Source organism: Desmodus rotundus, chromosome 13 (genome assembly GCF_022682495.2).
Source record: "Desmodus rotundus isolate HL8 chromosome 13, HLdesRot8A.1, whole genome shotgun sequence".
Lineage (NCBI taxonomy): Eukaryota > Metazoa > Chordata > Mammalia > Chiroptera > Phyllostomidae > Desmodus > Desmodus rotundus.
Genome location: NC_071399.1, coordinates 88687005 through 88703088, shown reverse-complemented (window position 1 = coordinate 88703088; position 16084 = coordinate 88687005). Strand labels below are relative to the sequence as shown.

At 47.2% G+C, this 16084-nt stretch overlaps 1 protein-coding gene across 2 annotated transcripts in view; it reads right to left on the bottom strand.

The window, feature by feature from the left end:
• WDFY2 (WD repeat and FYVE domain containing 2) overlaps positions 1-16084 on the bottom strand; it is a 118514-nt gene that overhangs the window by 22414 nt on the left and 80016 nt on the right. For both annotated transcript variants that reach the window (XM_024568618.4, XM_071220203.1), the window contains exons 4-6: positions 13238-13292; positions 11214-11364; positions 3932-4044 (exon numbers count right to left, since the gene is read on the bottom strand). In XM_024568618.4, coding sequence (XP_024424386.1) covers positions 3932-4044; positions 11214-11364; positions 13238-13292 — 319 coding nt within the window. The remainder of the gene's footprint in view (positions 1-3931; positions 4045-11213; positions 11365-13237; positions 13293-16084) is intronic.

Below are 16084 nucleotides of genomic sequence, written 5' to 3'. Positions count from 1 at the left end.
TTCTGGACTATCAGAATAAGGCTGGCCCAAGAGGAAGGTGAGAGCCCCCAAGAGCTTCATAAATGTCAGTCATGCGAATGAAAAGAAGTTACTAGTTTAGGCCATTAATATCGATGCCTAGAATTTAAACGCAATTTAGCCTCCAAAGCAACCCATCATAACCTCTGAACTGGTTTCTCCTCCAAAATGTATCTCGACTCTGAGCACTTCCCACCACCTCTACTGCTGCCTTGGTGTGAGCCCCTGTCCTGCAAAACAACTCTCATACACTGCCGAGGAGCGCGCAAACCAGCCCGCCCGGCAGGTTACATCCAGCAAAGCTACCTATTTACTCAGCTTGTCGTCCTGCAATCTCACGTCTAGGAATGCATCTTGAAGGCTCTACTGCCCCCACTGCCACCAAATAATACAAAAAAAAAAAAATACACGTGCACAAGGCTATTCCCTCCAGCATTGTTTGAAGTAGCTAGACACTGGGAAGAACCTCAGCGCTCCTGCAAGAGAGAGAGCGGGCGAATAAACCACGATGCATCCACACCGTACTGGGCGTCTGCGAAGCGGAATGGGGCTCTCTCAGTGGACAGAAAGGGATTTCCAGGATGGACCGTGAAGTGAAAAGACAAAGTGCCACAGAATTACCCACAGGATGCTCCCTTTCATCTGGGAAACTAGGGTAAGTGAGAAACTGGACGAGATGCATTAACGGTGGGGGTGTGGCACGGCTGCGGAGAAGGGAGGAAGGAGAGCGACACTCCTCACAGTGTGTTTTTGTTTGGTTCTGAGTTTCTTGCAGACTCTCAGGGACCAGTAAATGTGTGTGTGTGTGTGTGTGTGTGTGTGTGTGTGTGTGTGGTGGACCCACACTGGAATGTAAGCGGAACAAGTGAACCTGGCCATGATTACAAACGAACGGTACAACCACACTGAAGTGGGCGGGGGAGAAGTGAGAAAAGTAACTTGGGAAAACGGTAATACACTACATATGAAAAGAGTTGAACACAAAAATAGCACTCTAGTTAGTAGGTTTGTGTTTCGATGAGGCAGGGCAGTGAACAGCTGGGGAAACTCCCAGGCAGAGGGAAAGGGGAAACTGAGGCCAGGCAATGCGAACAACTGAAGAGCCAGCGCGTGCATCGCGGGATCTCATCTCCCCAAGGGCACCTGACAGCAAATGCTTCGCAGCTCTCCTCCCTGACCCGAGAACGCACAGCTCAACGCTCCCGGGTCCGGGGAAAGAGAGGGCAGAGACCTAGTTAACGCCCGTTTTGCCCGCTAAACCCGAGGCCGGGTGGAGTCAGGGGAACAAGTAACCTCTCGGGGTCCAGAATGAGCCTACTGCGTGGGAAGAGCTTTAACATGTTTGCACCACCGTGGAGTCTCTCGGACATGAGCTGTGCCGCGGCCCACCGGCCATGGGCGGGTGCTACTGTCCAGGAGTAACAGCGAGTTGAACACGGGCCCTGCTACACTGGCCTTCATGTCATTAGCGGCCTTCCGGGGCCACGTCCTGTCCTCCTCGAAGATAAGGTCATGATGGACCCAAGGCAATGCTTTAAACGTTCCGAGAAAGAGAAGATACAATGTCAAGCGAACATTTTATATTAGAACTACCTCACAAGGCAGGAACCTGTGGGCCACACCCGGCCCACCACGCACCGCGGGAGGCAGCAGCCTCCGTCCCCCTGCTGCCCCGCAGGCAGCGGGACAGACCTCCCTACACTCCCGTGAGCCCCCGCAGGGTGAGCGCCAAAGGTCGGGCTCCGGACCCCGAACCCCGATCTGGGACTAGCCCGTCCCTGAGTCCCGCGGGGCTCGCCCCTCAGCTCTGACCCTGCGTCCACCCACTCCTCACTCTCCCGTGACGGCGGCCGCACGTCAGGTACCCGCGTTCCGAGGACACTCGCTACCCGCTGCCAGAACCAGTAGCACCTGGGCTTAAAGACGATGCCCTGACACCGGGACAGGGCCCTAGTGGCCTGAGCGGGCCCCCACCTCCGACCCCGAGGTGCGGCAGGAAAGTGCCACCCTCCCGCGCGTCTCCAGGCCTTGGGCCGCACGGGTTTTCTCTGCCTGGACTGCTCCTCCCGCCTTCTCCTACATGCCACCCGCACTCCTCCCGTGCAGACCCTCACTCCCGCCGCAGCTGCAGGGGCAGGCCCTTTGCACCCGCCCCACCGCCCCAGCTGGCTGGCTTCTGCCTCTCGCACTGGGCGGGGAGGGATTTGAGGACAACGGCTGTGCCTTTTATTCTGTGACTGAGGCTACTGGCTCAGGCCACCAGAGACAGCACGGAGTGGAGAGACACGAGGGGTCGAACCCCCAGGCACCGCGGAGGGGAGGAGAAAGGGCAGCTGGAGGTGCGCAGGGAACTGCGAGAGCGTGCGCCCGTGCGGCCGCTATGGGAGATGCGCAGAGAGGTCCAGGTCGGATGCAGTCGAACGCGTCGCGGGATTCGGCAACCCGCAGGCCGCCTTGGGGAGCACAGTTTCAGCGGGGTGATGAGATAGAGGAATCACGTGCAGGGATTCTGAGGCAGGTCCTGACTCGCGCTTAGGATGACGAACCTGCACCGGTAAGGGTGGGCTCACTGGCGGTGTCGCCTGCAGCTGGGCCCTGACCCCGGCGCTGACAGCGCAAGAAGAGCGCATGGGTAGTGAGTGAGTCCTGGGCAACACCTACCGCGAAGGAAGAGCAGAGGGGCCTGGAGCTGAGCATGTTGAGAAGCACATGGCTGCAGGGACGCACACCTGGGAGGGAAGGAAAGGTGGCAGGAGACACAGCGGAGCGAGGGACCCAACTTCTCAACAAAGAGAAGAGCAAGTGGGGTTGGAATAAGGGTTTAGGGAAGTGAAAGCTCGGAGGCTGAAGTTAGCAGTGAAGCCGTTTAAGATTCCTGAGGGGTGGGGGGAGTTCTGGGTCCCACCAGGCCAGGCTGCCCAGGGTGGAAGTGGCTAAAAAAGGGAAATCCAATCAGAAAGAACCAAGGCCTGGCCACAGGGGACTGTTTCTGTGCCTTCTTCCTCCAAAGGCAGAGATGACTTAGATGATCTTTTAGAAATCTTTTTGCCTGGATTTAACATTGTCGCTTTCCTTTCGGAAATCCTTTATGACCTAAGTACTATCCCATTTATATCCCCACTCACCTCCTCTTGTTCCTGTATGAGGTCTAAACTCAGTATTAACCTTATTCTGTGCTCAGCCAGGGTGTCATCTGCAGATGCCCAGTGAAAAACCACGGAGCCAGGCAGTGAACTTAGTTTGCAAAGTTAACATCACATATTAAAAATACTAGTAAAAAATCAATCCTCATCATCTGTTCAAGACCTTCGAAGCCTAAACATGGATATTTTCTCTCACCTTGTTTAAACGACTCAGAACAAGACCAGTAACACAAAGGGGCCTGGGGTTTTAAACTGGAGAGAGTCCCATAGGAAGGGTAGTTAACGAGGAACTTTTACCTTGTGATGCATCCTGGCTACCCATGATGAACGTATTTTTCATTTCATTTGTCTTGGGAGTGGGAGTCTGTCTTGCTCACACCCCCTCGACCCAAGGAGGGCAAGGACAGACTGAGGCAGCTGTCCCTCTGGCTTGCGGGGGTTTTGCGCAGTGGCCACATGGTCTCACACTAGGTGTCACGGACATGTGCCAACACTGGCTTTCTCCAGGGCCGTACGCCACAGAACCGAACCACCACATTCTCCAAACAGAAGGATTCCTTCTTTGTTTGGACTGATGTTGAAAACTTTCGACATTAGATCTCACTGAGCCGTTCCGAAATCAGTCGCGTGCGTCAGGCGCACCTCTGCGCAAGCCCAGGGTGCACCCTGTCACCTTCACCCCTTGTTCTCCGAACACCAGACCACGCAGCGGGCGGCAGCCCCCCGGGAGGGTGAGCAGCGTGTGGTGGAGATTCTGCCGTCAGTCCCACCTGTATGTCCTCTGAATGCTGTGACCAGGGCGCAGGTTTCTGGCTCCAGTTTGAGGATGGTGACTTGGCCTGAATGGTCACCAATAAACACATGCCGGGTGTCAACGTCAAATCTATCGTGGAGGCATTAAGGATGGTTTCTCAGAACTGAGTGGAGGGCTTTGCGAAAATAACAAAGGAGGACAACTTAGACGTAATGCTGAAAGATACAAAAGTGGACACCAAATGAAAAGGAAGACACAGTATTATCAGACAGACTGAATGTGGTAAAGATGTCCATTCTCACAACACGAATTTATACATTGAATAGAATCCCTGCAAAAAACAACATTTTTCCTAGAGCTAGATATGTTAACTCTAAAGTTTACATAGAAAAATAAACAAGAAGAGCCAGAAATATTCTGAAGGTAATAGTAATATGGTATGTGAGGGTGAAGGCTAGCCCTATCAGATATTAAAACATGTTACAAAATGTCTCTAATTAAAAATGTGCTACTGGTGCATACGTAGGCCAGTGGACCGAGGCAACTGAACAGGAAGTCCAGAAATAGACCCAAGAGTGCGTAGAAATTGGCTTCATGTCTCATAAAGGTGGCTCTTCAAGTGATAAGAAAAAGATGGAGTGGAAAAAAAAAGATAGTAGCACAAACTGGGTAGTCATTTGGAGAAGTCAAATAGGATTTGTATTTCACATTATATACCAGGACAAATTCCAAATGAATCAGACAGATCTAAATGTAAAAAAATTAAAAATGTAAGTTTTGCACAAACAATATGGCTTATGACAGACACCTGCTTGGGGGGTCTGAAAGTCGGGTACATGCCACACGAATAGACTGCCCACGTGACCAGTCTCCAGTAAGAATCCAAGGGGCTCAGTCTCCAGTGAGATTTCCAGGTTGATAATGCCTAGCGATCCTGCCTCTAGAGAGCTGTCCCCAAGATACACGGGCCGAAGGACAAAATGGCACAGGATGGACACTCGCTATTCACTCCATGTGGCCCCTGTAACAGCTAAAGTTTGAAAACAACCTGAAAGTCCATCAAACAGGGACTGACTCAGTCCACTGTGGCACATCCACACAGTAGAGTACTACGCAGGGGAGAAAAAGACCTCCACCCACAAGCAGGTGGACACGCAGGAACGTTCAGGACGTAGTACTAAGTGGGGGAAACCCAGGTACGTGAGAGCGTGTGCTCACATTCAGAAAAGGAAGCCCTGGAAGGGCAGGTCAGCCTCTAACAGAAAGGGCTGCCGGTGGAGGAGGGAGGGACAAGCTGGGGGACGGAAATGGGCACGAGACTTCCCTCTTATCACGCATAGTTTCCAGTGTGGAATCTTGTCATTATTTTACACATTAGAAATATTTATAAAATTAAAACAAAAAAAAATGCCCCAAATTGACAATAATGTAAAATGAATGAACCTAAATATCAAATTGGTGGTAAAACCAGTTAACAGAATTACTTCCAGTGACTTTAAAACACAGCATTTTGACTGCGTGTCCTTTGTAGAACATAGTCTGAGGAAAAGAGAACCACAGAGAAACCTAAAATCTCATTCAGCAGTCTTGTTATTATAGTTTCACTAGTATTATTTTAAAACAATGTAAATAAACCATGGGACAGAACAGGTAAGGAATTATGTTAACATGTTAGGAACCAAGATTTTTCAGCCCAAGATAAAAGAATCAAGTACAAAAATAAAGTAAAAATCTTATAATGTTGCATTTGAATCAGAAATGTTATATGTAATTTATTTTCTTTTGCAAAGTAAGACATGCATGCATTTTCTAGCCATCTCTAAATGCTAAAAGAAACAGCTCCTTGCAGGACTGGAATGGGAAGGGACAAGACGAACTTGCCAAAAAGCAAGGAGGCTGTCATACAAGCTGTGGGCCTGTACCCAAAACACACAGGGATGAGTCAGACTTACTGACCTAAGCCTAATTCCAACGCACTTAGAACTCTCGTTCCAGTTCAGTTTAGAACTTGAACAGCCTTCCCCCCCAGGCTCCTTCCCGTGGTCCTCTCCCCTTTCATCTCCCAACAGGCTCTAGAGCTGGTAGGAGGGGGGGGCGCAAAGCCTTGTTCCATTCTCTTTGACTTCACCATTTTGAGTCATGTTAGTTACTGGGTATAATTTAATTGCTTTTACAAAAGAAAAACACATCGTCTGTATAGGTTTCACGCTAACAAGGCTTTAAGAGCTAATGGGAGATGTGGCCACACTGTTTCATTTTAAGCTTTCTACCTTCTCCTCCCCCTACCCTCCCCTTTCCTCAGATGCCACCCAGTGAGAAGACCCGTTCCTCGGCCTTGTGAGTGTAACTGAGAGGCAGGAGTAGAGCCACCACCTCCAGTGACAATGACCTGGCAGACCTGTAATCGTGGGGAAGTGCTGTGCGCTCCTGGTACAGCCCTGCCAGCCCTTGCTCTGTGTGTGTGTGTGCATGTGTATATGTTTATGTGTGTATATATGTGTGTGTGTGTATATACACACATACACACACATAAAATGCTTTGTCCTTCATATGTGGAAGATCCAGCGTTGGAATTCTGTGGTGTAAATAAATGTTTGGTTTTATTTAGCAAGGTAAAAAAAGGACAGAGGGACTAAGATGATGGGGCTCTTACTGGCCCAAGATAGAACAATATGAGCATTTAAAAAAAGCAATTTATTGAAATATAGTGAGTATATTATTTAATAAACAAACCAACCCTAAGAGTTTATAAGAGATCCCTACTGGAGGTAACCAGGCACTAAATCTCTATCCGAAAATGAGCAATGAGAGAAATCATTAAGAATTTATGCTGCTTTTCCCATATTAATTGTATTTCAGGGTAATCAAATAGCCCTACCTAAATGATGTAGGTTCTACTTTATAGAAGAATTCCAACTGATACATGTGCAAAAATGATAGGTTTACAAAGTCACCATTTTGCAATGGGAGTGAAAGAACCGGCTCAGGCCCAGGTCAGCAGTGGAAGAAACCCTTCCGTGGGAGGCCAGCACGGGGAGACCACACGGCGGGGAGCCGCTGCCAGCCCCGCCCGGATCAAGCCTGGCCTCCCAGGGGGACCACAGCCCCAGGCGATGTGCTTGCGGCTGCGGAGCCACGTGCGTTCGTGCCAAAAGCTGAATCTGCACGGAGTCCAGACTGTAGAGGCAACTTTCGGGGCAGAGGGGCAGTTAAACGGCCTCGACCGCAACGGGAAGCAGAGGTCAATGGCTGTCTGAAGGAGGACCCACTCAGTACCTCGACAGTGGCATAAAAAGGGATGGGGTTCTGCTCTAGACGGGGAGACTCAGGAACTAGGACGACCTGATCCAACGCGAGGACTTGTCTGGACCCAATTTCAAAGGAAATCACTGCAAAAAACCATTTTAGAAACAGTAAATAAAATTTTAAAAATGGATTGACTATTCAACAATCCCAAGGAGTGATCATAAATTTTTAGGAGAAGTAACAGCATCATGATTATTTTTTAAAGTCCCTATTTTTTTAGAAGTGCACAATGCGGTCTGTAAGGATGGAATGACTTCAGGCCTGGAGTTTGCTTTAAAACACCCCAGCAAATGAGAGAGAAAGCAAAAAGGGACAGGAGAATCAACAGTGGACCTGAGAGATTAAGCATGTGGGTGCCCATTACACATTTTTTCCCAATTGGGTACAAGTTTTGAAAATTCTCACAGTAAGATTTTTTTTTTAAAGTGAAGAAGAACAAAGCATAACAAATTCTTCCAGGCTCAAGAACAAGGGAGAAAAGTTTGCTCTACAAACAAATATATATGTCAAACTATGTCAAAGATTTATATGAAATAGGATCACTGGAAATTTCTCTTGATTAATTATGAGAATACAGATTAAAAAAAAAACCAGACTCAATCTGACGCCCAACAGTCTTTATAAATGTAGGTAAATTGTGGGAGTTCTTTAAAAACAACCATGAATTCAACTCAAGCCACCTGGAAGAGGGCTGAGATAAAATCGTACAGCGCAACCTCAAAGCCAGAGAGGCTGGCGTTAAGCCTCAGGTGAGGAAACAGGAAAATGAGATGATCTTAATGGCCTTCCCGCACTCTTTTCCCCGGACAGGGCTAGACCTAAGGCGCTTTTTGGTGGAAGGACCTTTCACTCCGTAGGTGACACCCTGAAAATACCTCCGACAGGAACAGATCTGCAGGTGAAGACCACCTGAGTTCGTTCTTCTGTGGAAGCGTGAAAAGTGGGATCAAACGGGGCCAACGACAGGACGGAAAGGGGAGGCCAGACAAAGCGCTGGCAGATCACACAGTAGGAAGTAAAGCGGGGGAGGAAACGGTTCTATTTCCTCCCATCAACCTGCCACAGGGCCTCGCAGAAACATCCTCACTCTGCTGTGCGTGGCCGTGCGCAGGGCAAGCTAAAGGGCCCTGACCCCCCAATTCTAACCCTGGTGCTGCCAGGGAGCAGTCCTGTGACCTCAGCGAGTGGGAGAGCTAAGGGAGCGTCGCTGGGCCTTGGTTCCTACACTACGGAAATTCAGAATCATGTCTTTCTGTTTCTACTTCGCCTTACTGTATTCATGGTGAAAAAGGAACATCATACAGAAGCACTATAAAAACGCCCAGGGACTGCAAATGTTATTCTTTTTCTCTTCTCCACGTTATTAGTATAATTATTGTTGTCGATGTTGGTATTACAGGCCATTTAATATTTGAAGCTTCAGATCTTTAGCTAAAGCAACCAAAGATTTTGAGGTTATTCAGAAATTGATCATTCAGTTTGTAAACTGGCCAGGCTCTTTGTCTTCCCTTATGCCTCTACTTCAATTTTGATTATTTTCATTGCATATTTACTTTCCACGCACAGGCCTGAACAGGGAAAAAATGCTGAACTCAATGCGATTCATTCTGTCACTTGTTGGCTTGCACGAATGACAGAGGTGGAGATGGTAGAGAATTAGTCCATCTGTAGAGGTCTCTCATCTACACCACCCAGTGTCCGTTATGAAGAGAAATAAGGATAATGCTGTTATTCCGAACATTTTACGTTGTTGCAGATTTGCTTCTTCTTCCCTTATCTCACACTCGAACAAAACAAAACAAATGAAAAACCTGTGGGTATGATCAGTGGCCAAAAGGAGAGAGAGAGAGAGGTGGGAGTGGGGGGTGTCCATGAGGAAGTGGTTTGAAAACTGGATCTTCCCGTGAACCATACTGTGCAGGCTGCCCGCTCACAGTCTGTGCACCAGGCAGAGAGCAACGTCCAGCCTGGGAAAGTCACACGGTCTCGGCAGAGACTTGGGCAGAAGCAGCTCCATGGCATCCCCAGTATGCAGCCCTGGGGTGTACGTGCTCCCAGGAGCCAGTGCTGGCAGTGCGGCTCCACGACGGGAGCAAGAGAGGCAGAGCTGGTGGGCCTGAGGGAATCTTCTGGAAGGGCCTGTCTGTCTGTAGCACTGCAGCTCCCCTCCACCTGAACAGCAAGGGCAGGCTGGGTGGTCATGGATTCTGGACATGAAGCCACTAGGTGTCACACACACACACATAGGCTTCTGATATCCAATCACATCGTTGTCGTCTTCGTCGTCGTCTTCTTCGTTGTCATCATCATCATCATCATCATCATCGGCTTGGTAAACCACATATGGAGTGACCAAAGGAAACGATTGAAAAATGAGGTTGACTTCTGGAGACCCTGAGGAGAGTCAAGACTACCTCAATCAGGAGAAATTTAATTCCATGTATTTGTGTTTTGTTTTTCATTTTCAGAGAGTTTAAGAAAGTAAACTTCTCAAGGGCAAGATCTGTGTTTTTTCTCTACTTCTTGACTTGGTTAAGTGACACAGAAGATGAATCACTTGGCTTGGCTGGTGACAGAGACGCCAGCATACTCAACAAGTTATCCTGGAGCCTTTGGTCCTGCTCGCAAAGGGGGAGCGCAGTGGGACGGGAGACCACCGCAGTCCAAGCAGAGTGCCTGGGCTCCGGTGCTGATCTCCCTACATGCTAGTGGGCGGCCCCACATAAGGCCTGTGACCCTTCCTGGGCCTTGGCCGGCTCACCTGTCCAACGAGCTGGACAGCATGATCTCTAAGGCCCTTCGAGCTCTAACACTAGCAGAAATCATCGACCTACTTGCAAGAGAATTCCTGTATTTCAGTTCAGGCATTAGGCTCCTCTGAACTGGCTTTTAAAGAATAAGCTTTGGAATTTCTTTTATGAACACATGGTACCACCCTGTCAAAGATCAGTTGATTCTGCTCTTCGTTTCTTACCGTCCTTGCTTCTGGTCTGCCTGGTAATTTGCCACTTTGACAACCTTCTACAAAGGCCATTATCAGTTTCTTCACGCTGTGCTTCCGTGAGGACAGTAAGAGGGCCACTGGCCTACACACACACAAATATTGCTGCTGCGAGAAAGAGCAAGGTGCCTCTTCAGATGGCGGAGTCGCCGAATAGGCAGCTTATACATGAGACGGAAATTTGAAAGCAGGTCTTACTATCTCTTCCAGCTTTGGCTGACGAGTGACCTGTTTCCACCTGTTTCCTCACTTGCCAGAAGGTGAAGAGAGTTCTGTGCTTTTGCATTAAGAAGGCCAGGGGGCTCTTTTCTCCTTCCAAGGCTAGCATCATCCGACAGGCTTCATGCTTGTCAGGCCTGTGCTGGCTGGGGCCCAGTGGGCCAGATGTGAGGGTCACTCAGTATTAGCAGGTGTTCACGTGGAGCACATGGGCCCTGGGGACTTGGGAGTAAAAATGCTATCGCTCCGCATGTCTGGGGAAAGCCTCGGACCTGGGACAAAGTCTGTAGATGCCAGCTAACCTACTAGGGCTCTGGTACGGCAGCCTCTCAACGAGTTTTTAAATGAATAGGAGTCCTGTGGTTCTGCCAGGCACTGATGGTGGTGTTCACAACCTTAGTATCTATACTTCTGTACAAAATAAAAGACTGCATTTCGGTGATGGTTTTATCTCCATGTCCCAGAATTCCCTGTGACATCTGAGACTCACAGTCCGGGCTGTGTTCTACCTTGTTATCAGGCTTTCGGTCATAGTGGACCACAACCTCTACACAGCAGGGTCTGTTACTTTAGGTGAAACAACCTCACTTCACTCCTCCTATATGAGGATTTGTGCGTTAGAAAAGTCTGTGAGTATCTTAACCAGCAGGGCACGTCAGCAAGTTAAAAAAAAAACACAACGGCTTTCAAGTTGCACATACCCAAAACTTTCATGAAAGAAAGAAGTCAGCAGCTAAGTTCCCACCAAGGAATTTGCTCCAGCAAAGGATACTGCAGGCCCGAGGCCCCAGCCCTGGTGCGGTAACCTCCCAGGCGGCGGCCACTCTCAGAGCAGTGCCAGGCAAACTGCTTGTCCTGCCCCGTGCTCAGCACCCACTCCAGCTCCAGGACAAACAGGACCATCGTCACTCTGCTCTGATGCGCTGCAAACCAAGAGGCAAGACAACAACCGTAAGGTCTCTTAAAGGAGGCTGGTAAAGCATCCAGAGATGCAGCACTCTCTTCTCCCCTCCCCAGAACATGCAGACACAGGCTAGAAGAGGGGCTCTCATAAGCGGCTGGGGGATGCCTCTCTACAGGGACACATCCCAGTTTTTATGTGACGTGGGTGCCACTCAGCTCGGTGCCTCACTGGAAGGTCTCAAACGGGATGGAAGGGAGGTGTGGGCTGTGGTCTCATCTGAAAGCCTGGCAGAGGGAGGAGCCAACTCCATGCCTCTCACACGGTGTTGACGTGACTCAGCCCCCCACAGGCTGCTGACTGAGGGGTTTGGGTCCTTTCTGACTGTGACACTGCCTCCGCTCTGTTCCTTAGCTCAGAACACGGCAGCTGCTTCCATCAGAAAAGGGAGCAAGGGAGCAGGAGAGGGCAAGCAGAACGGAAGCCCCGTCTTTTGTAATCTGATCTGAGAAGTGACATTCCGCCCCTGCCATGCTTTAGCTGCGGCCCACTCTCCAGGACGGAGACACGAATGCCAGGAGGCAAAGGTCACTCGGAGCCTTCCCACAGAGGCTGCACACCGCAACGTGACACGTTGTTTAAATGGCCCCAACAGTACAACGTGATAGCCCAAGGTTTGTAACAAAGACAGTTAAAAAATACGTTAAAGAACAAAAACCTGGGTCATGTAAAGGAAAATGTAAGATGCGCAGGCCAGAAAAGAGGAGGAAAAAATGGAAAGGGGTTGGGTTTTCACGGCTCTGTTAAAATCATGAAAAAGCTGTCACGCGGAAGAGAGACTATACTCAGTTTTTGTAGCTCCAATGGGTTCAGCAAAGACTGATGGGGGAACATTCTAGCACTTGGCACATAACATTATTTTTTGATTTTTTTATAGGAGTTTATTTGTACCAAACTGGTGACATATGCCTGGGAGCCAGATCTCAATGCTTCCTCATCACACAGCATTTTAATGGTCTGGCTACCCGTCTGTAGCCCCCACGTGATTGTAAACTGCTTCTAGGCAGATACTACATGTCTTGTTCACTGTTACAGTCCTCAGTTATTGGAACAATGATTGGTACTCCATAAACATAGTTACTCAAAAAATACCTGAGAAGTGACATGTGAAAAAAATAGAGACTAAATCTACAGGGAAATGAATTTTGGCTCAAAATCCACAGCTGAAAAACTCAATTCTTAGCCTTTTCCCATATCAGCATGGGCTGCCATGTCTCTGGAGGTTTCCGAGGAGATGCTGGCTGGCCACGTGGGATAAATGAGGTCTAGAGGTTCGGATGAAATGAGCTCAAAGTGTTACAAGGTCCAACGTTCTGATACTGCGACACTGTTGGCCTGAACAAAGAAATCCCTGGCCAACGTTACTCCCGACCCACAGGAAGAAGATGGCCTGCGGCACTGTCGGTGGTAAAGCTACAATCCAGCCGTAATTCCCTCCCTTGGACAGTCTCTACACGCTGAGCCCTTTACAGCAGGTAACCAAAACGAACTGAGCCTGCGTGAAGCACCTCACTCCCAGCGCTGGCCCTGGTCGCCATGCCTGCCGCACAGCTGCGAGCAGGGTGGTGGCGTGGGTGGGAGCCCAAAGGCTGCAGGCTCTGCAGCCACACCGACCAGGTCAGGCCCTGCACTGGACCAGCTGCAGGACCACAGGCAAGTCAGCTTACCTCTTCAGGCCTCAGCATCTTCCTTCTAAAACAGGGGTAATGGCAACCTCGGCTTCTTGCTCTGATTTAAAGAGCAAGCCTACTTTAAAGTAAGGCCCCTCCTGTGGTGGGGGAGCCCCCAGGAACCTTCCAAATCCAGACCCGGGAAAGCACCGCTCTCATGCCTACCTTGATAGTTTTTCACAGGAGTCATCTTGTTATAATCTTCTGATAAAATAAATTCCTACAAAACAGAAGGAAAAATGCTAAGCAAAAGGAAATTCTTTAAGTGAATAAATATATTTTGGTAAAACCAGATTGAATAAAGCAAACATCATCATAGAATTACTGATACATCTAACATTAGTATTTTGCCAACCAACTCAGCATTTTTGCCCCTCTTTAAAAGTGGTAATCATAACTGCGATTCAATGCAATTATCCTAATTTTTACCTTATAACTGATAGTAATCTTTTTTTAAGTATGCATGCGAAGAATGCTGGGTCAAGTTCAGAGTCTTGACACTGATACATTTTGAAGATAAGCCTGATTCAAATTATTTTTCTTTCTTTCTTTTCTTTAACCCTCACCTGAGGACATTTTTTTCATGGTTCTCAGAGAGACCATGGGAGAGAGAAAGAGAAATACTGACGTGAGAGAGAAACATCGATTACTTGCTTCTTGTACACACCCCGACCAGGGATAAAATCAGCAACCTGGGTATGTGCCCTGACTGAGAGTCGAACCTGCAACCTTTCGGTCTATGGGACGATGCTCCAGCTGGCCAGGGCAAAGTATTTTTCTTTCAATGGTGCCATAGCTAAAAATTTGCAAGGCCCTGGCCTGTGCCCAAATAGATGGCAATCTTCTACCTGAGAAAAAATAAAGACTTTAAAGATTTTATTTCTAATATCAGTTACTATTTCCCCTTGTCACAAGCTTCTCAGGGCTGCATCTTACTCATCCCTGTACCCCAGGGCAGCTGGCACAGGAAATAATCAATAAATGTTGATTAAATGAATATGCGAAAGGCACCTCTCAATCTGATGAGATTAATTTGAATGTCAGATTTACTCAAAATAAATTTTTGTGTGACACATATGTGCTCTGTGGGGATACATAAAAGCGAGTGAGTGTGTTTCACCTGCGTCGTTACCTCTCTTCACTGCGCCACGTGAAATGCTGTCATCTCACATCGTCACAAGAAGGGCGAGTACAGAACAAGGTATTTGCGAACACATTCACACAATGTGTATTACAGTATAGTTGTAACCGTTCCACTTTACTATTAGCTACTATTGTTAATCTCTTCCTGTGCCTCATTATAAGTTCGAACTAAGCCCAGGTGTGTGTGCATAGGAGAAAACCCGGTGTACGCAGGGCTCCGTACTGCCTGCCGTTTCAGGCATTCCCTGGGGGCTCTGAAACGTATCCTCGGCAGATAAGGAAGGGGTACTATGTTACAAGAAAATTATTAATATATCGATTTCCTCTCTAAATTAGGAGTTATTTAGAAAAAACTTATTTATAAGCAGTGTTATTTATGGCTAGCTTTTTGTTGCTAATTTCTAGTTTAACTGGCTTATATTTAGAAAACATTTAAATTTTTAAAAATTTAGTAAGATTTTCTTCATGGCCAAGATATTAATGATTTTGTAAATGTTCTGTAGATAAGAGAAAAATGCTTTCTATCTAAAGTTCTAGATCTATTTATATATCTATATAATTAAATTTGACTATAGTTTTCAAATATTCTATATTTTTACTTATTTGTCTACTTGAATTTCAAATTCAGAGAGATGTGGCTACAGAAGTGGGCTTTAATTTTAGTGTTTAGTATTCTGATTATAAAAGTAATATCTCACTGTACATAAACAAAAGCTATGAAACAACATTAAGACGGAAATTTAATTGTCTATTACTCTACCAAATAATGAAAATTCTTGTTAATACTTTGACTGTTCTGCCTGTCAATCTTCTCCCTGGCGTCCATTAAAACACATTACATTGGAATGGTGGCACTATTGATACTGTTTGGCAGCGCTCCTTGCTAACCTAACGTTATCACACGAACGTCCTTGGTCATTCAACATTCTTTGAAAACGTAAGTGTAAGGGCTACATAATATCCACCGAAGGGCTATGTCAGATTTTATCTAATTAGTCCTTGATCATTGCATTTCTTTAAATATATTTTATTGATTATGCTATTACAGTTGTCCCATTCCCCTCCTTTATTCCACTCCACCCTGCGCACGCCCTCCCACCCACATTCCCCCCCTTAGTTCATGTCCATAGGTCGTACTATAGGTTCTTTGGCATCTACATTTCCTATACTATTCTTAACCTCCCCCTGTCTATTTTTTACCTACCATTTATGCTACTTATTCTCTGTACCTTTTCCCCTTCTCTCCCCCTCACACTCCCCCACTGATAACCCTCCATGTGATCTCCATTTCTGTGATTCTGTTCCTGTTCTAGTTGTTTGCTTAGTTTGGTTTTGTTTTAGATTCAGTTGTTAATAACTGTGAGTTTGCTGTCATTTTGCTGTTCATAGTTTTGATCTTCTTTTCCTCAAATAAGTCCCTTTAACATTTCATATAATAAGGGCTGGGTGATGATGAACTCCTTTAACTTGACCTTATCTGGGTAGCACTTTATCTACTCTTCCATTATAAATGATAGCTTTGCTGGAGAGAGTAATCTTGGATGTAGGTCCTTGCCTTTCATGACTTGGAATACATCTTTCCAGCCCCTTCTTGCCTACAAGGTTTCTTTTGAGAAATCAGCTGACAGTCTCATGGGAACTCCTTTGTAGGTAACTGTGTCCTTTTCTCTTCCTGCTTTTAAGATTCTCTCCTTATCTTTAATCTTGGGTAATGTAATTATGAGGTGCCTTGGTGTGTTCCTCCTTGGGTCCAACTTCTTTAGGACTCTCTGAGCTTTTTGGAAGTCCATTTCCTTTGCCAGATTGGAGAAGTTCTCCTTCATTATTCAAATACGTTTTCAATTTCTTGGTCTTCATCTTCTCTTTCTG